The sequence below is a fragment of the Monodelphis domestica genome, chromosome 7, assembly GCF_027887165.1.
Source record: "Monodelphis domestica isolate mMonDom1 chromosome 7, mMonDom1.pri, whole genome shotgun sequence".
NCBI lineage: Eukaryota > Metazoa > Chordata > Mammalia > Didelphimorphia > Didelphidae > Monodelphis > Monodelphis domestica.
Genome location: NC_077233.1, coordinates 15,546,364 through 15,566,344, shown reverse-complemented (window position 1 = coordinate 15,566,344; position 19,981 = coordinate 15,546,364). Strand labels below are relative to the sequence as shown.

The 19,981-nt window shown below is 52.0% G+C and overlaps 1 protein-coding gene across 2 annotated transcripts in view; it reads right to left on the bottom strand.

The window, feature by feature from the left end:
* Nucleotides 1-2,711: 2,711 nt before the first annotated feature.
* The window catches only part of BBS9 (Bardet-Biedl syndrome 9), a 340,104-nt gene continuing 322,834 nt past the window's right edge, over nt 2,712-19,981 (bottom strand). For both annotated transcript variants that reach the window (XM_056804267.1, XM_056804266.1), the window contains 2 exons: nt 6,288-6,398; nt 2,712-5,152 (listed from right to left, as the gene is read on the bottom strand). In XM_056804267.1, coding sequence (XP_056660245.1) covers nt 5,121-5,152; nt 6,288-6,398 — 143 coding nt within the window. In that variant the 3' untranslated portion in view covers nt 2,712-5,120. The remainder of the gene's footprint in view (nt 5,153-6,287; nt 6,399-19,981) is intronic.

The following is a 19,981-nucleotide window of genomic DNA, read 5'->3' as shown; positions in this document are numbered from 1 at the left end:
CAACAATCCTGGGAGGTAGATGCTGTTGTTTTATTTACTTATTTACATTTTTAATGTTTTATATATATATATATTGGAGTTGAGGAAACCGAGGCACAGAGAAGTCAAATCACTTGCCCAGGATTGCACAACTACTAAAAGTCTGGGGTTGAATTTAAGTTCAGCCCTCTCTCCACTGTGCTACCCAGCTGGGCATTCAAGGGATGGAACAAATGAAGCAAGACTCTTGTTGTGCCCTTCTTCCTCCATGAAAGGTCAAACGGTGCATGTGCAGCTGATCTCTTCCTTCGATGAATCTCAAAGCCTGGGCTGTAGATACGGAATGGATGTAGGACGCCCAGGCTCCTGGGTCATTCCCTCATCATCCAACCATGCAATGGCGGCCATGGCAGAAGGTATGACTTCAGGCTCACCCTCAAGCCATTTCCTCAGACCCCACAACGGGCTGCTAAAACCCTGCCAGAGCGACCCATCCCTAAGAGTAGCCTCCAAGAACCCAGGGTCATTGTCTGTTTGGGGAGGAGGAGAAAGGAAAACCAGGGCTAGAATTAGGGACTGTGGGTCCTTTGGGAGTTTATATATGTGTGTGTGTACATGCACGCATGCACGCATGCACACACGTGTTCTAACAAGCCTCTAAAAAGGCTATTAAAGCTCTACAGATCTGTAAGCTGTATAAATATTATGTATTAAAGGTATGCAGTAAAGCCTTGTTATGTATTTCATATACTGTAAAGTGATATCATATATGAGACATTATAAAACTATATTCTAAAGCTCTTGTGGATATGAAACCATCTAAACCTGCATGAAAAAACTCTGCGATGCTGACTGCATATCATGAAGCTGCATTGTGCACTAGAGCTGCGTGCATCTTCCTCTCCTCAGTCTGGCCCCCCGATCCTCTATGCAAGCAGGGTCCTCCGAGGTTAGGATGGGGGATTTGTGTCAGCACACCCAGAATTCCTGGATGGTCTTCCTGCTGGTCAGAGGCTTCCTAGACCCTCTCCATGGCTGTGTGCAGAAACAAAGAGTGCCCTTCTTTTTGCTTTCCCATTGCCTTCCTGAGCTGCTATGGTACCTCCCTTTGCAGCCTCCCCTTCTAAGACAAAAGCCCTGGAAGGGGACGTCAGTGCCTCCTACCCCTAAAGCTGACTTGGGAAACCAGCCACCAGTGGGATAAGCCTCCCTCTTCATCGTTTGAGGAAGGAGATGCCAGCTTGTTTCCAGTGAAAATTCTACCCATTCTGAAGTAGAGATTCAGAGAGAGCATCGGGAAGGGCCCTACCGGTGCCTGGTAGTCACAGGCTCCGGTGGTTGGCCTAAGCTCTGGGTGCTCGTTGGTCAGACAGAAGGCTCCTCTCTGAGAAGACGAGGGGGCCTCAGACAGGCACTCCTGAGCCTTTAATTCTTCTTGAGATCTGGCTTAGGGAGGAAAGGACGTCTTCAGCCACTGACAGAGGAGTTGCTGTGTGGATGAACTTGTAGATCTGGATCCCAAGAGCCCAACCAGTAGTGGTGGGTAGAATTTGCAGGTAGAATAGAGTTTGGTTCAATAGAAGGAAAATAGCTCTGCCAGTGGTCCAGAATGAACCCAGTGATGCCGCCTCCCTCACTACTGAGTGTCTTCCAGGGTCCCTTGCTGAGGGTTTCATGATGCTCGTGCTCTCATTTCTTACCCTCTGAAAGCTCTCCCAGTGTGAAATTTCATAACCCCAAGGCAGGGTCCCTGCCTTCAAGGCACTCCCAAGAAAAGGGAAAGGGACAAGGGAAGAGGTGATATCCCCAAGACAAGTGTGGATGAAAAATGGGCTGCATTACGGCTCTTGAGCCCTTCTTCCCCTCTGCTGGCAGAAAAGCTGGTCAACACGGCAACGGGGCACCATCAGTGACGGATGGAAGCTGCAGGGCCCACATCTAGGATGCCCTTTGTAGCCATTCTGTCCAGTCAATCCAATTATTTTAGAGCACTGAAATGCCACGTTTGACAGCGCTTAAAAAATGCGCATTAACATTTCCTTCTGTGGGGCTGAGCGGTGAAAAATGGAAAGAGATCAGCGGCCTGTTTCCAGTAAATGGAAATGCTGACTCTCTTTTGGGTGAAAGGGACTCGAGCGTCAGCAGGAATTGGTGGCCGTCTCGTTAGGACTTTAAGATCTTGAGGGTCCTCGGAATGATCTCCAAATCCAATCTCAATCTTGGAAGCTCATCATTGTTCAGTCATGTCTGACTCTGTGACCCTGTTAGCGGTTTCCTAGGCATGGACACTGGAGGAGGGGCCATTTTCTTCTCTAGCTCATTTTATATTTGAGGAAACAGATGACTGGCTCAGGGTCACACAGCTAGTAAGTGCCTGAGGCCAGACTTGGACTCCTGGCTCCAGAGCCTGGCACTCTATTCACGGTGCCACCCAGGTACCCTCAGCACTAGAAGAGCTTGGTGCACAGGACAGCACAGGTCCCAAAGACCATGCCCGAAGAAGAAGGCAACAGTCATGGTGGACCAGAGATATTGAGTTAGAAGAAACCTTTGAGACCTCTGTCATGGGGGGAGGGGGTAGCTGAGGCTTGGGAATGTGATGGGCCTTGACAAGGTCCCACAGGGAGTTTATGGACAGAACGGGGAGTCCAAGCCAGGTCCTTGGACTCCCAAGCCAGTAGTGTTCCCACGGTCTCCTCCCGTCCCAGGTAAGTAAAAAAAAAGCCTAAATATTCTGATTTTGATACATGTTCTTTTTATTCCGAAATAAAAATATGTACAAAATGCTCCATTCATGCACTTTGGAAAGGAAGAAGAGAGAACTTTAAAATAACTGGAACATGTCATGAACGCATCTATTCCAATTCTATGCCGTGGCCTGGGAAGGGATGCCAGGGAAGGAGCGGACAGACAGGGAGGGCCCCACAGCCTGAATGAGCGGGGCGGGCAGTCGTTCATTCATTCATTCATTCATTCAACCAGGATTTCCTAAGAATCGACTCTGCTCCCCCTGCAGAGATGCAGAGCCTCAATGAGCCCCGCTCTCGCCCTCTCCGTGCGCACGGATGATGACTGATGCACGATGAACAGGGAAAGGTACAAAGGGGTGACTGACTGTGTGCAAAGTGGGGAGATGGTGCCTTTGGAGCTGGGCTTTAAAGGGCAGGCAAATGGGCAGATGGAGGGTGGAGGCCTTCCCTGGGTGAGAGAAGCAGAAACAAAGGTGTGGAGGTGGGAAGACACGGGGTGACGAGGGACTCGGCTGACTGGAAACCACCTGAAACGTCGGACGCCATCCCTGGATGTTCCCTCGGACAGGAAGGGCCCCTCCCTGACTCGGGGCTCTCATCTGAAGTCCCCAACTCGGGCGGCAGAAGGGCTCCCGGAGGGCAAACGTTTCCCTTTGTTTTGGCATCTCCCGCCCTTGGCAGTGCTCGGCCCAGAGCAGGCACCTACGAAATGCTCGTGGCTGGCGCCTGGTGGCTGTCCAAGGAGGGGCCTCTACGCACGGTGCCCAAATGAGTGAAGCAACCAGACCAAAACCAGAGGGATCAGCGAGGCCGAATGCAAAGCGCCAGGCTGGAGAAGAGGCTCCGGGAGGGCCCAACGGTCAGCCAGAGTGGGCAGCGGGTCCGGGGGCCAGGAAACAGCCAAGAGGAGAGCACACGAGGTTCAGCTAGTGACCCGGAAGATCGGCCTGGAGCAGCATCACTACAGTGACAAGTACTGCGTGGCCAAAGGCCTGGAATGCCGTGCTGAGGAGTTTAAGTTCTGTTTGGTAGCCTGATGATCCAGCAACATGTCTGTTGTGGAAGGAGACGTGAGGAGGGGAGAGGGGAGGGGAGGAGGGAGGGGGAGAGAGAGAGGGAGAGGAAGAGAGACAGAGAGAGACAGAGAGAGAGAGACAGAGAGAGAGAGACAGAGAGAGACAGAGAGAGACAGAGAGGAGGGGGAGGGAGGGAGAGGGAGACAGACAGAGACAGACAGACAGAGAGAGGGAGGGAGGGAGGGAGAGGGACAGAAGTAATGTGGCAGTAAAATGAGGAATGGACCAGAGGGGGTGCTCCTGCACCACTGCGGGCTGGGGAGTCTGGGGGTCCAGAAGAGGAGATCTCACACACTCACACACACAGGACAGGAAAATGGGGAGGCCCAACCTAGAGAGGGAGGGAGGCAAGCTGGGAGCTTTGCATAGAGATAAACACCTGAGAGAAAGATGGAGGGAGACTCGTATGCACAGGGAGGCTGGGGTAAGCCACACCCCCTCGGGGGCTCTGCAGGAGAAGCCACTAGAAACTTCGGAGCGAGGCGGCCTGTCGCAATGGAGGGCCCAAAGGAGCAGCATCCCTTGGTAGGAGCTCTCCTGGCTGCAGCTGTCCCCCTTCTGTCCTAGATAAGGTTTCGCTCTGAATGTTTCTCTTCTACAAGGGTGATGCCGTAGTTCGCAGTCGGCCTAGTCTACGGTTCTCTACTGCAGATCTCCAATGGACTTGTGACTAGACTTTCCCCCGGCCCTCCCCCTCCCCCATGGGGGGGGCAGGACTAGGGTAAACATGTCTCCCCAGGCGTGAATTGGCTCTGAACAGCCCCCCCCAAAGAGTTGGCAGGAAGCTCCTCTGGTTCCCGGATCCGGCAGGGTTGCGTGATAAAGCGGGAGTCCCTGTTACAAACGGCTGCCTCTCAGGACAGCCTCTTCCAAGGAGAGGTTCCTGCATTGAGCTCCTGGGAGGGACCAGGAAGCGCTCGGAATTCTCTCAGGGATGGGGAAGGTGGACAAATGTCAGTCAATGAAATCCACGAGTGGAGCTTTATTGAAGGGCGGGGCCTTTTCTAACCTGCCTGGAACCCACCTGGAAGCGCTGGGACGGGGCCGCAGAGGGGAACGAGCTGTTCTAGGTGCTCCACCGCCCACATCCGGCACGAGGAAGCAAGAGCATTGCTTGCTCCAAAGCCAGAGAAGTCGAGTCAGGGAGGATGGTCGAGGAACCATGAAGCCTTCCCTGGGGTCGGGGTCTTCCTTTCTGCCTCCAGCCAGAGCCACCCGTGCAGAGGAGGAGGCGCCGAGCCTCCATCGCCCCCAGCCCGCTTTTGCCCTTGGCACCCTGGGGAGGTTCAGCTCCAGCTCGGCCCAGCTGCCCTGATCATTCCTGAAAGCCGGCAGTGGGAGCAGATTCTGGAAAAGAGAGGAGGGGAGGGGGCTGAAGGACGGCCACGCAGGGGGGAGGGGGCTGGAGGACGGCCACACAGAACAGCCACGCAGGACAGCCAGGCAGAGGGGAGGGGGCTGAAGGACGGCCACGCAGGGGGGAGGGGGCTGGAGGACGGCCACACAGAACAGCCACGCAGGACAGCCAGGCAGAGGGGAGGGGGCTGAAGGACGGCCAGGCAGGACGGCCATGCAGGGGGGAGGAGGCTGGAGGACGGCCACACAGAACAGCCACGCAGGACAGCCAGGCAGAGGGGAGGGGGCTGAAGGACGGCCAGGCAGGACGGCCATGCAGGGGGGAGGGGGCTGGAGGACGGCCACGCAGGGGGGAGGGGGCTGGAGGACGGCCACGGAGGACAGCCACGCAGGGGGGAGGGGGCTGGAGGACGGCCACGCAGGACAGCCACGCAGGGGGGAGGGGGCTGAAGGACGGCCACGCAGGACGGCCACGCAGGGGGGAGGGGGCTGGAGGACGGCCACGCAGGACAGCCACGCAGGGGGGAGGGGGCTGGAGGACGGCCACGCAGGACAGCCACGCAGGGGGGAGGGGACTGGAGGACGGCCACGCAGGACAGCCACGCAGGGGGGAGGGGGCTGAAGGATGGCCACGCAGGACGGCCACGCAGGGGGGAGGGGGCTGGAGGACGGCCATGCAGGGGGGAGGGGGCTGGAGGACGGCCACTCAGGACGGCCAGGCAGAGGGGAGGAGGCTGAAGGACAGCCACGCAGGACAGCCACGCAGAGGGGAGGGGGCTGGAGGACGGCCACTCAGGACGGCCAGGCAGAGGGGAGGGGGCTGAAGGACAGCCACGCAGGACAGCCACGCAGAGGGGAGGGGGCTGGAGGACGGCCACGCAGGCCGGCCAGGCCCCGCTCCAGGAAGGGCTCCGATCCGCGAGCGTGTTCATGACATGGACGGGGGATGTCTGTGTCACAGAAGCGGCCCCCCCGGGGAGCCTGCGCGTCACGGCAGGGGCTCAGAGGCAGCCCTCGGAGGAGGCCCGGGGCTTGGGAAGTCTTCCACAACAGCCCAGCGGGCCCAGCGGCTCTGCTGCAGAGGAAGGGAGGAGGAGGAGGGGGTGGGGACGGATTTCCGCCTTACCTGGCTTGAGGGTCTGGATAGCCAGGTGACCGGAAGCGGGGAACACACCGCCGGGGTCCTGCTCCGTCACTCTCTCTTCGGCATCTTGTTCCGGGATGGTAGCACAGCCGCCTGGATAGAAAGAAGAGCGGGGCCTGAAGCAGAGCCCACAAAGGCTCTGCCTTCCCACTGGTTGGGGATGGCTCGGTCAGCTGGAAGAACACAAGCAAGAGACCACAGAACAGGGGCAGCTGGTGGCTCGGTGGATAGAGAGCCGGGTCCTGGGTTCCAATCTGGCCTCAGATACTTCCTAGCTGTGGGACCCTGGGCAAGTCACTTCACACACCCCCGCCCAGTCCTCATGGCTCCTCTGCCTGGGAGCCGACACTTAGTGGTGAGTCTAAGGCGGAAGGGGGACAACAGCGGCCACAACCTGCTGGTGTCAGATGAAAGCGCTGAGCCCGGATGAAGACGCCGCCGTCCCCCTCCCCACCGTGCCAGGCTGAAGTCGCAGCGGCCTGTACCCGCACCCGCACCCCACCTGGCAGAATTCCAAGTCACAATGGGGGGAATCTGCTCCCCGGACGGCAGTCCCCCCTGCACAGGGCCTTGGGGCGGCTTCTCTTCGGATGATAAGAATCAATCAGATCCAGCGTAAGCAAGAAACGAGGCGGCCCCGCCTGTCGGCGTTCTCCAGGGGGTCGGCGTGGCCTTTTCCTGGCGCTCGAGCCTGTCTAAAATCCTGTCTAAAATCTAAAAACCCAACTTTGTCCAGAGTGTGCCCGAGGGGCAGAGCAGCCAGCCGTGGTGCACAACGTGGAAGGTTTCAATTCGGGGGGATTTCGGGAGAACTGGGGGGCCAGAGTGTGCCTAGAGCACGCCACAAAGGGCTCGGGGGGCTACAGGTGAAGGAAGAAAGCCCAACCCCCGAAAGAAGTCTTGACTTTCATCGATCACCCGACTGGGCCAATGGGCCGCGATCGTCTACACTGGGTAGGCTTGAAGCAGCGTCTCAGGGGGGTCGGGGTCTCAAGGAGGAGGAGATCTGGGCAACGGCTTTGTCTGACCCAGATCTGAAAAGGAATTCATGTCCGGCCAGGGGTCACGGAGCCCTCCTGGTGGGATAGTTCCAATATGGAGAAATCCATGGCCGCCGCATAGGTCCTTCCTCCGAAGGGTCGCTCTCAGTGCTAGGACGATCGGGCCTCAGCGGACCTCTCTGTACTTCCCCCAGGGCTCTGGTTCTGCTCTCTGGGTCCAGGCAGAACAGCCCAAGTCCTCTTTCCTACTGGTTTTATGGAGTACTTACGACTTGACGCCACGGGAGGCTCTCCTCCATTTCTTTTAAAAAACTAAATTTTTATTTAAATGATAAAAGTGGTAACTAATTTTTTGAAATGGACGTCCCTCCTCAACTTAGATTTGTACCGGTTCTGGACTTGCTAGTTTCAGAGAGCTGCCTGGGATCCCTGAATGGCTGGTCCAGGGTCACAGAGACGGTGCCGAATCGGAGGCCAAATCTCCTTGACTCGGACGTGGGCTTCATTTCAGAAAAAAAATGTACCAGGTCATGGCTTGCTCGTTTGAATAGTTCTCTGCCTTTAATCAGAAGGTTCTGACTTGCTAGACGTTCGGATACCTTAAAGACTCTGGATCAACTTTTCTTTCTTGTTGCCTAGACCTCAGAGGAGATTCTCAAGTGTTTGTTGCTAACTTATCCATCCCTAACGCTTGAATAATGGGGTGTATGTGTGCATGCGTGTGCGTGCATGTGCGTGTGCGTGCATGTGTGCATGTGTGTGCATGTGTGTGTACGTGTGTGCGTGTGCACGTGTGCATGCGCTGTGTGCGTGTGTGCGTGTGCATGCGCTGTGTGCGTGTGTGTGCATGTGTGTGCGTGTGTGTGAAGACATACATGCTCTTCTTGGCCGTTTTAAATGCTAGTGACAATACGGCTTGGTAGAAGGCGTGATGATTCACAGGAGGAAGGAAGCGGGCCTTTCTTTTCTGGGCTTTGGTGTCGAGGGCTTCTGATATTTCCTTGTAAAACGAGCCGGTTAAAACGTCTGGCCCATCACTTGGGAATAAGCGAGGGATCCGGGGTCCCGGAATGTAATGGAATACGACTACGCCACGGGGAACAACGGGCACAAGGCGTGCAGCGATGGAGGGAGACTTGTCCACACTGGCCCCGCGTGAAGAAGGCAGAACCCAGGCACCGGCAGTCACACGGCTGCCGGCCCTTCAGACAGACAACACCACAAGGCCCAGGAATTCAGGCGGAAGACGAGGGGAGGGCCGGGGCGGTTCCAGATGACCGACAGCAGCCTCCTTCCTGACTCTGTTACAAACAAAAGGTAAAGGACGAGCGCTTGCCACGCGATCACCGAGGGAGCTGGCTCTGTCCCCGGTTTAAAAGCGTCCGGGGTAGAGGACGCCGGGGGGAGGGTGTCTGACAGGGACTGCTGCAGGAACAAGCCGGATCCATAACTGTCTGGCCCTGGAACGAGCAGGACGGATCCAGACGGAAGTCGCGTGGCCTTCGGAGTCTTGCCGAGCCGGGTCCCGGGGACAGAGAGATCCTGGGATCCCGATACAGTGATGGCGCTGCCGGCTTCGCCCCCGGGCCACTGAGCGGGCGAATCCTTCCCAGGAGCCCCGGAGCCACATCATGAGCGTGGAGCCCGCATGCCCCGGCGGGCTGAAGGAGGATGACGGATAAAAACAAGGCCTGCTTTGCTTTCCACCTCGTCCCTGGTACGCAGGTTTCCGCCTTCCCGACAGAAAACGCCGGTCCGGGGCTACCGCTAGACACTGGGGAGGGCACCTGTTGTCCTGCCTGAGATCTGGACAAACAGAGCTGCAGGGAAGCGCCGGCGGAGTTGTCGAGGACTGGCACCTTCTGAGTTACAGGCCAAACACGCAGGACGTCGCCCATCCGAAGCTCTGCTGGCTCCCTCTCAGGCCGCGTTTCACCCCAGGAATCCGAACATCAGGCTATTTCCTTCCCCAACAAAATGTCGAAGGAAGGATTCCGAGGTCGTAGCAGCGTGCTAGGAAATGTCTCCATGTAACAGAAAGCCAAGGGGCCAAGCTCTCAAGCAGGTAAGTGGCTACATAAAACGGGGCAAATTAAAACCATTAAATCTTACAAAATATTAAAACGGGGACGCAAGCGCAGCGTGCCTGCATGAAATTGGCATGGGACGGTCAATCCACTCGGGGGACACAGAAAGGGGCAAAAGACGGGCCCTCCCTCCGAGAGGCTCACACACTAAGGAAAACACCGTGATATGTCCCTGTCCAACAGAATCCCAGACTATTAGAATGGAACGTCACTCAGGGGGCGGCAAGGTGACTCAGAAGAGTCCTAGGTTCAAAACCTCCTAGTCATATGACCCTGGGCAAGTCACTTAACCCCCACTGCCTAGCCCTTCCTGCTCTTCTGCCACGGAACCAATTCACAGGATTGAATCTGAGGCAGAAGGCAACAGTTTTTAAAAAGAAAATGGCCTCCGTTAGTATCTAGGCCAGCACAAACTTGGACAAGAATCCCAACTACAACATACCAAATGAGTGATCATTCAGCTCTTCCTTAAAGACCTCCAGGGAAGAGGACCCATGGCTGAGGCCCCCCACTTCATTTTTTGGGAAATTTGTCTAGATCTGCCTTTTGGGGCATAGACTCAGAAGACTTGAATTTAAATCTGGCCTTAAAGACCTTGGGTAAGTCATTTAACCTCTACTTGCCTCGGTTTCCTTTTATATAAAATGAGAATAATAATAGCACCTACCTCACAGAGTTGTAAGGACCAACTGACAGAATATCTGTAAAGCACTCAGCACAGTACTTGGTATGTAGTAGGCACTATGCAAATATTAGCTACCACTATTATTGTTTTCATCAATAAAAAGTATTAAGTGTTTACGGTGTGCCAGTCTGTGTGCTAAGGGCCACCGAGAAAGTGAGGGCCATCCGTCTCCAGAAACATCCCCAAAGTGGGGTAGCCTCTAGGAAAGGGAGCTTTGATTTGGGCAGTCGGAGATCCGAAAGGAAGCCTGCCAGAGAGCTCCGGACGTTGGAATCAGGACAGTCTCCGTTCATCCTTTCCTCTGATGGGCTGTGTGACAACGGCCAGCCTCCTGAAGCTCTCAGCCTCAGTTTCCTCATCTGTTACATGAGTCGGGTTAATGAGCTCCGAGGTTCCTGCCAACTCAGAACCATCACGAGGATCCAGCGGTGAAGGGGGCCATGCGGGGGTCGGCTGCAGGCCCTGCCTCGATAACTGCTCCCGGAACAAGAGCTAGAAAGATGGCAGAGGGGGTGGGATGGGTGACGAGCTGTCCGCTGGCCGTGGCCCCGGGTGAAGCGAGGTCCTCGGCGCCTGGGGATCTAGAAGCCTCGGCTGTCTCCTCCATCAGGCCAGCTGAAGGGGCTCCGTCACCCTGGGGAGACCGGTGCAGAGGGACCGCTGACGGGATGGCCGGACGCAAGGACGAAGACGCTAGCCGGGCTCTGAGGCCTGGGCTCAGCTAGGTCTGGAGGCCGTGCATGGGGGCCGGTGATCCACCAGTGCAAGGGCAGGACCGTCCCACAGAAGAGCTGCCCCGCACGGGCGAGGACGACAGGCCCCACGACTCCCGGCTAGGCGAGGAGCTCGTAGGCGCATTGGAGCGAGCGCGCTTGGATGGACGGAGCATAAGACACACTCGTCGTCTTGGAATGGGCTGGGAAGGGAGTCCTAAATTCCCTCATTCAAAAGCTGAACTTGACTGTGGAGCCTGTAAGAACACGGGCCGGACCTTGGCTTCCGCCAGGCCTGTCCATTTGGGCTCTCCAGTCAGGGGACTGGCGCCCTGCAGCATGCTCCAGGCAGCCCTGCCGACCCGGCCCGACTCTGCCCGCAATCCCACCCAGGCTGCTTCCCGCATCACCTTCCTGGCCTTTCATGCCTGTCCCATCATCCACGCTGAGCGGCTGCTGTTACCCTCTTGTCCCAGCCCCTCCTTTGCATTTGGGGCCCACCGAGAGCCTCCACATTGGGGACCGTATTCTACCTGGGCTCTCCCCGTCTTTTGTATTCGTCCCCGGGTACAGGCCTTTGTTTGCACCTCCTGTGTGTGTCTGCAGAGGATAATTATAGAGGCACACTGTTAAATGGCAGAGAGGGTTTCCGCTGAACGCTGCCAACAATTTGGGTGCAAGTCTTGTTACTACAGTGAAAGCATCATAAAACAGACACTATATTTAGGAAATAAGCAAGTCTAGGCTATAATTGTAGTCTTCAAGCATCTCTCTTGACAAATAAGCCCAATAGAGTGGAGGTTCCAGCCTACTAGGTACCTGTCTATTGAAAAGGGATTTCCTCAGCCATCTATATAAAACATTAAGCGACGATTTATTCCTCTTCTAGACAGTATGACGGGAAAGCATAGCTGCTTTAAAAATGATTTCACGTTTACCGCGTAGCATGAGCAGCAGGAAAAAGCATAGAACGTTGTCTTCTTCGGTGGGACTTTTAAATCTAGACCGAGGTGTTCGGTACAAAAGAGAAGAGAAGTAGCAGCATCAAGGAAAAGAAGGAGGAAGAAATGGGTGGATTTCCTGCCATGCACCAGACATTAGGTTTAACAGGAAGTTCCGGGACCTCTACTATGGCGGGGGAGCGCAGGGCCCTTGTCTCAGGGCATTCACAACATCATGGGAGAAGGGGTGGGGAGGAAAGTAAATGTCAAAGAGGTGACCAGGACATGAGCTGGGGGAAACTGAGGAAGAACATTTTGTAAGCCAGGAGGGACCTGGGAGGGTTCATGAAGATGACTCTTGAAGGAAAGGAGGGCTGTCAGCAAATGGAGGTGGTAGAAGGGAGGAAGAACAGTCCATTCCAGCCAGTGTGCAAATAGGCAGAGACATGAGAGAGAGCAGGATGAGGATAAGGAATGAAGGCTGACCCATTTTTTTCCAGAACACAGAACCTATAAAGGGAAATAATAGAAGATAAGGTCAGACTAGGAGGTTGGAGCCAGACTGTAGAGGGCCATAGTCAGGGTGCTTTATTCTGTAGGCAAAGGAAGTCTTTTTATTTTTATTACTAGTTGTAAGTAGTTTGCTGAGAAGCAGCGATTCTTAAATGGCTTTCACACCCCTTAAGGCATTTCTTTTGTTTTTAACAAGCAAGTTTTGGTTAATATTTTCCCTTTTATATCACTCACATTTCCCAACGTATCCCTCCCCTAGTCCTCATCATTATAATAAGCCAGCCCTCATAATAAAGGGAAAAATAAAGAAAAATTGGTGCCCACAGTGTTCCACATCCATGGTCCATCACATCGTCAAAGAAAAGGAAAGAAGGTGCCTCTCACATCTCCGCTTTGAGGCTAAGAATGATCGTTATAATTACAGAGCATTCAGTTTGGTGGTGGCTGTCTGGCCCATTTACATTGTTCTAATCCCTGCGCTTCGCAGACATTTTCAACTGCAGAGATACCCAGGAGACATCTTAAGCCCGTGTCCACAGTAGAACTCGTTATCCACCTCCTGCCACCCCATGGGCCTAGTCCTCCAGCTCCCAACCCAGGAGGCCTGAGGGGGACCTTCATTAATGTCTCTCTCGTCTGCACCCCTTGCTCTGCTCTGACACTCATCTGCGGACCCTCGTCACCGCACACCTCGACTAGCGGAACGGCTGCTGGTGGCTCTGCCTGCCTCAAGGCTCTCCACATTCTAAGCCATCTGTTTCATCACTAAAGTGATCATCCTAAAGCACCGCTGAGGTTGAGGAGGGAGAAGTGATCGCTCTATGGTTATAGAGGACAAAGGGGCCTCATAGATTCGAACTTGGGGCCACGGCTCCAGCTAGGGCCCTCCTTCCTCTACACCCACCCAGGAGGTGGAGAAAGTCCCTCTTCACAGCAAATCTCCCAACTTCAAGGCTAAGGCTTGTTTCAGTACCCAGCCATAACTTATGGAAGTTCTCATTCTGGTACTGCAACTTATCTTAGTTATCCATCATGTGAGTTATTAAATGCTGGTTATTATTTGTGGTAGTTATTACTTACCCATGATGTCCGTTACAACTTGTATCAGTTATTACTTGTGTTAGTTATAACATCCGTGATGATTAATTATTAACGATGTCAGTTACTGTCCTCATTAACTAGGTTATGTTATGTTATTAGACGTTATGTATGTTAGTTATAAATTATGTTCACTTTACTTCTATTGGTGACAACTTATTAGTTATTACTCTATTACCTATATTGTATTAGTTATTAATATGTCAGTTATTACTTGTGTTGAGTTATGACTTATGCCTGTTATTAATTACTGGTTAATATATTATGTTGCTTATATGACCTCAGTTCATTTATGGCTATTAGTTATGACCTATAATAACCGCGGAACAGCACTGCAGATTCCCAAAGGTCTTATTGCAGAAGCCCCCAGTGGTCAATTCTCCCACTTATTTATCGTCCTTTGACACCCTCCACCCCCAAAGAGTGTGTCAGAGCCAACGTCTGCGCCCAGTGGCTGTGACTTGTCTAGTCCCTCTGAGGAGCCCCTGAATGAACTCCGTCCGGAGTCTAGATTGCCATGAGACGGTTTAATCTTCTGCACAGTGGCGACAGCATAGTGCAGTCAATTCTATATCGGACTTGGAATCAGGAGTCCTGGGTTCAAATCCCACCTTGGAAAGGTATAAGCAGGCTCGATGTCCTCCATTACAACACGGGAGGGGGAAGGCCTTGCCGGCCTCGAAGGTCCCTTCCAGCTCCCCATCTATGGCCCTCAGAATCACACCGCCTGTTAACATGCCCACCCTTTCCCCGCAGCATTGGACTGGGTGCAAAGCATGAAGAAACCGGAGCCCCCCCGCCTCATCTCCAGGTCATCACAGGAAACTGTGCCAAGCAGGGGAAACGGGTCCTACTTGGAGAAAGCAAGCGCAGAGCCTAAATCGGGCGGACTGGAAGGGGTCCAGCTTAAGAATTTCTCCAGATGTGCGTCTGTAAACAGGCCTTCATAAAGTGAATTCCCCCATTAGCTGCTGGCAAGAGCGAGAACATGCCGCTGCCCCTGGACCCCCACCCTGGGCGCCCGAGCTGCAGAAGGCCTTGGGTCGGCCCTGTGCGCCCCAGGAAGGCACAGCGCCCCCATTTGGGTCCCATCTGTTTCTGTAACACTCGGAGCTCGGAAGGACGCACACCCAGAAGAGTGTGCCCGGGCCTTAGAGGGGGGATGGGGGAGAGGTGGCACACAATGTCTTTACACGTGTTAACAAGGCCAGTAAAAGTCTCAAGCAGGAATACAAAAGGAGCTTCAGTTCATGACGGGAAATGAGGAAGGCGGGACAGTGGACACTGACTCTTCCCGGCCCGCTGATCAAAAGCGAAGGCTCTTGGCAAGGCAAGCAAGATCTTTCTTTCGGCTTTAGTCCTCCACAGAAAGATAAGAACTGTATTTCCCGGGACAAAAACAGTCCCTCCTTTTGGGTTTCAGCCTCCACTTTGTCACTAAGCCCTAGGGATAGAGAACTCAGAGGGAGAAAGGCCTCCCTTCCAAGGCCAGGCCAGCTTCAAACGCTTTCTACTCCTCCTTCCTCTTCGGAAAGTAGGAACACAAGGAGGAAAGAAAGCTTTAGAGTGCAGAGCTTAGAGGGGTCAAGTCAAGCCAGCAGTATACATTCGGCACTCAATATGTGCAGGGCTGAACCAAGGAAGCAAAAACAAGGTCCTTCATCCTGAGGATTCAGGGGAAAACAAAAGGGGGAGGGGAGCCAACAGTAATCATGCCAATCGGGAGATGGGGAGCGTTTACCCCGAAAATCGATGATTGTTATCTGTCGGAGTGCCAGAAGGGCAGCTTGTCCCAGGGAGGCTTCCATCGGCTCTCTGCCAAACACCAGGATAAGGAGACTCGAGCCCTAATACAGACTTGGCCCACTTCTGGCCTGGCCATCAAGCGATGAGCGATGTGGAATGTCGAGAACACAACGCTGAAGGTCTCCCAGAAGATGCTGGCATGTTCCATTCGCTTGAGATCGGTCCACGACCCACACTGGAGCCGGAGCCCAGACCGAGTCGGGCTGTTCTCAGTAAGGCTAGGGAACGGGCACTGGCCACCAAAGGGTCCCTTGGGCCGGACAAACAGGCCTCAAGAAAGAGAAAAGGGACGCTGACGCGGAGCAGCGTCTTTGTCGACCTGTTTCTTAATACAATAAGGAAACAGAATAAAGTGCTGGGCGGCCTGCCAAAGTGGTTCTGTAAATGGAAAGATCTGCTCTTACAGGGGCTGCCCGAGAAACAATGTCACTTAAAGTCATTTTCCAGACAAGGAAAAGGAATATGGAGGAGCCGCAGTCAGTCTGGGCAGCCTGACCCGAGGAGCTGACCAGCAGAGAGAGGTCGCAGACACAATCACCGAGGCTCTTGCTGAAGACACAATGAGAGGTTTCCATAAGTCCTGAGCAAGACCAGGAGCCAGGAGGCCCCAAAAGCTATTAAATGCGACTTCTTAAAACAGAATCTTCACTTCTACAAGAGGGGGTTGGGAGGGAAGGAGAGCAGAGTTGGGAGAGGAGCAGAGGCACAGATCCAAACACTGGCCTGATTTTCCAAGGCTGAAAGTTTCAGGTCAGCAGCTTCCTCCCAAACCGATAGGCTAGTAGGAAAAGACCTTCCTTTAAGGATGCCGTGGGTAGTAGTTTTGAGATAAAACCACTGATGGTCCCCCTGGACAAATGGAAGTGACTCTTCTAAGTACTCTCTCACTAAGGAGGGATGATGATATTCATGGTTTTCCATGCTTTTTTCCATATCAGGGCTTCTACCACTACAGAGGAATGCAAACCACAGTATAATAGAACACAAATGGATGAAAAATTAAGATTAAAGGACAAAAATAGGGTAGATGTGCTTCCTCAGGGGGAATTACGATGGTCCTTGGTGGAACCTCTGAGGGTCATCCCAAAGAGGGAACTTGCTGACCTTGTGCCACTTACTATAGAGAATAACCAAGGCAAAAGAGAATAACAAAGTATTTTAGCAAAAGCCTTGCATTAAGCACCATTTTCAATGGCATTTCAAATCTTTCACTGTCCAGATGATGAAGGCACAATTGCTTCTCAGCCTCTTCTCACCCTTAACTCTTGGAAGGAAACCTTGGTGAAATGGTATTGGTCAAAGAACTGCTCTGCAAGAGGGCGAGAGAGCAGCCATGGACTCGAGAAGATGGTATCCACAAAGCACGGACTTCCAGCTTCACTTTCCAGCTGGTGCTGGGACCCTCGAATAAACAAACAAGCTTCCCACAGGAAGATAAACATACACAGGGGGAAAGAATGAAGAAAAAGTGATGGCTTCCTTTTACAAATAGTAGGCGCTTAATAGACACTTGTTGGCTTGAGGGTTTCATGGGACTGGATGGAAAACTACACCCAGGGGACAAGGTCTCCTGGAAGTCATTCGTCATCACCCAGACTGCAGGGAGCCCGCACCACTCAGACATTTCATGACCGTAGGCTGGCCACATCCTACCAAAATATCTCAGTAAATATTTTGGGATAATAACCCAATCAAATCCTTTGTTTTCTTTCTCAATGAAACTCATCCATTTATTTTTCACGACTTTTTCTGTGTGGGTAAAATCCCTCTCACCATTATTATGACTTTCCTCAAGACTTCCCAGTGTTTCCTGTTATTCTTTGCACCAATTCCCCTTGCCATATGTTTATACAGCCCTTCTAATTAAGTTTGTTACAAGGGAAAGAGTCCTGACTCTGGAGTCCGAAGGGTCTGGGTCCAAATCCCACCTGACGCTGACAACTTATGTGACCTTAAGAGACTTAACCTCCATGGGCCTCAGTTTCCCTTTCTGTAAAAAAGTGGCATCAGACTAGCTGACTTTGCTGTTCTCTGAGGTCCTTTCTCTAGCATTTTGCTCTAGGATCCAATACTAACAGAACAATTCTAGCTGAGCTCCTGAGAGGGAATGTCTCCTCAGGGGTGAGGGGGAAAGGCCCTCAGTCCTTTGAACAAAGGAAGAACTTGTGCACTTCAGAAGATCAGAAGATATGGATGTCTCATGGGCATTGTGACAGGGTCTCTCTGTGGGCAGCTGGTGACGGGGTGTGCACCTCTGTGGAGATGCCAGAAGCTTTGGGACTTTACAAGGATCCGTGAAGAAGCTCCCGGGAGTGTGATGAGAACTGGCCAAGCAGGAGAAGAGGCCTTCTAGCAGCGGGATTGGGAGTCACCATTCTAGAAGCTGACTTCCCTGGACTCTATCCTCAAGTGGGAGAATGGGTCACAGACTTTGGGGAAAGCTCCTGGCAATGCCTGGGCCAATGGCCAGGTGGGAAGACTTCCCTAATCTGTCCTACCCGACGGATGGGCGTTGTCTCGGGCTCTCACCTACCAGCTGCCCAAGAGCAGGTGTGCGAGGAGCCTGGGGAAGTTTGAGAGCCAGGTGGTGGGTGTCCATACGCAGCTGGCTCCCTGGACAGCCAAAGCAGACATGGAACATGAGAAAAAAGATCCACCTCTGGGTTTCCTTGCGGACCATGTCCTAGAACAGAGTCAGAGATTTGGGCCCAAGGGCACGGAGGGACTCTTAAACCTCAAGAATTTCTCAGCTCAATTGGAGGGTCTGAGTAATACTGCTGCCTCCACTCCAACCCCATCCGCAAATTGGGACGACGAGAGCAATAAGTAATATGCTCAATATATATTCTCTATAAATAGCTCATAATATATACTGTAACATATAGAATGTACACATAATCAAAATAATAGGCCTAGTACATATTATATCATATGTAGTATAAATATAATATATTATATACTATACTATATAATATAAAATAATATAGTAATAATATGTAATATATTTAATAATATAGTATATATTGTATAGTATATACATATACATACTATATAAAAGAGTATATACATGTACATATACTAATATAGCATATAGTATATCATAATCTAATCTAGTAATCTGCATTATAATCTAAGCAATAGACTTAATATGCAAGAACCAGAGGCCTAGGAAGAATAGCCACTGCTAACTCTGCAAACCCAAGTGGGGCGGACAGCCACCAGAAGGTTCGTGGTTCTCACCTGTTTGTTACTTTCTTTATATTCCCAGGACTTAGTACAGAAAGTGCTAGGTAAAGGCCAGTTGGCCTGCTTTGCTGTTTTTCAACTTAGGTCCATGATGGCAAACCTATGACACGTGTGTCAGCACTGGCACGCGTAGCCATTTCTGATGGCATGCGGATGAAGTGTGGGGCCACGTGCCAAGAAGGGCTTTTTTTCTCAGTGACACATCACCCGAGTTATGCTTGTTTTTTTGGCAAATTTGGACACACCAAGCTCCAAAGGTTGCCCATCACTGACTTAGGCCATCCAACCAGAGCTTTTCTTGTCAGCCTGGTATTAATCCATTAATTACCACCTTTCAACTAGTTCCTCTGAGATAAGTGATGCAAGTATTATTGTCTCCATTTTTACAGATGGAGACATTGAGTCTCAGAGAGGTTAACTAATCTTCCTAAGATAATAAGTAAAAAATAGAGCCAGGATTTCAATACAGACCTTCTGGCTTTTTGACTAGGTCTCATGTTGCTCCAAGGAAATATTCAGCCCCCAACATTCCTTTTACACACATAAAAATATACACCTAGAGCTAATATGAACTTAAAAGCTGGAGCTGAAAAGAAATAACAGGAAACTGGATAGAATCTGTATGAATTTTCACAAGAATTTAAGGATGACAGTCGGCAAGTATCTTCTACTTAAGTTTCCCATGAAAAATGAAAAAACCAAAATGCCTTGGTGCCATTAAGATATCAAATTGTGATGCTCAGTAGTTCACTAACCCGTGTAACTTCAAAATTAAATGATAGCTAACAAAAATTTAAGCAAACAAATGTACAATATTTTACTTTGGCGGTGCATGTCTTTTTAAATTTCCCCCAACTTGTGTGTATCCAGGAACACCTCTCCTTCCCCAAAGCAAACAGAGGAAAAAAATCTGCCATCTTTCCAAGTTTAGAATTACTTGAGAATTTTCCATATTCAACCCTATTTCAGTCTCCTTAGAAGAAAAAGGCCCAGTAAACTGTTCCTACGAATTATATCAGCAGTCCTCAAAAATGGGTCCTTTGTGATATGACCCCGTAGAGGCATGTGACCATCCAACCAGAGAATGGGAAGCAAAGCTTGTCTCTGACAAATCCACACCTATTCTTCTCCCAAAACTAATTCTACTACTTAGTGTTCCTCCTACTCTTGTGGCCTATGAGTTGTCGCCTCAGAGAATTTCTCATTTCACACCCTCTCCTCTCACCCCATACACACACTGGGTGTATACCCAGAGCCTTTGCCCTACCAGTCACCTCCAGGCGATGGCAGACATCCTTGGAGATCTTGCTCTGAGTCCCTGGGCAGTGCCTGGGGACAGTATATTTTCTTTCCCTACACTTATCACCTTCAGAATTTCCCTGAAACTCTGCAAAGCTCCACCATCCATCTAGTTACCCCTTCCAGACAAAAGCTCGGTGCCATCTGTGACACCTCACTTGCATCCCCCCCACATATTCAAGCATTACCAAATCTTTTGATTTCATGTTCCATAATACTTCTCACACGCCTTCCGAGGCCCTGCTCACAGGTCACCTGGCCTACTGGTCTTCCTATCTCCCAAATAC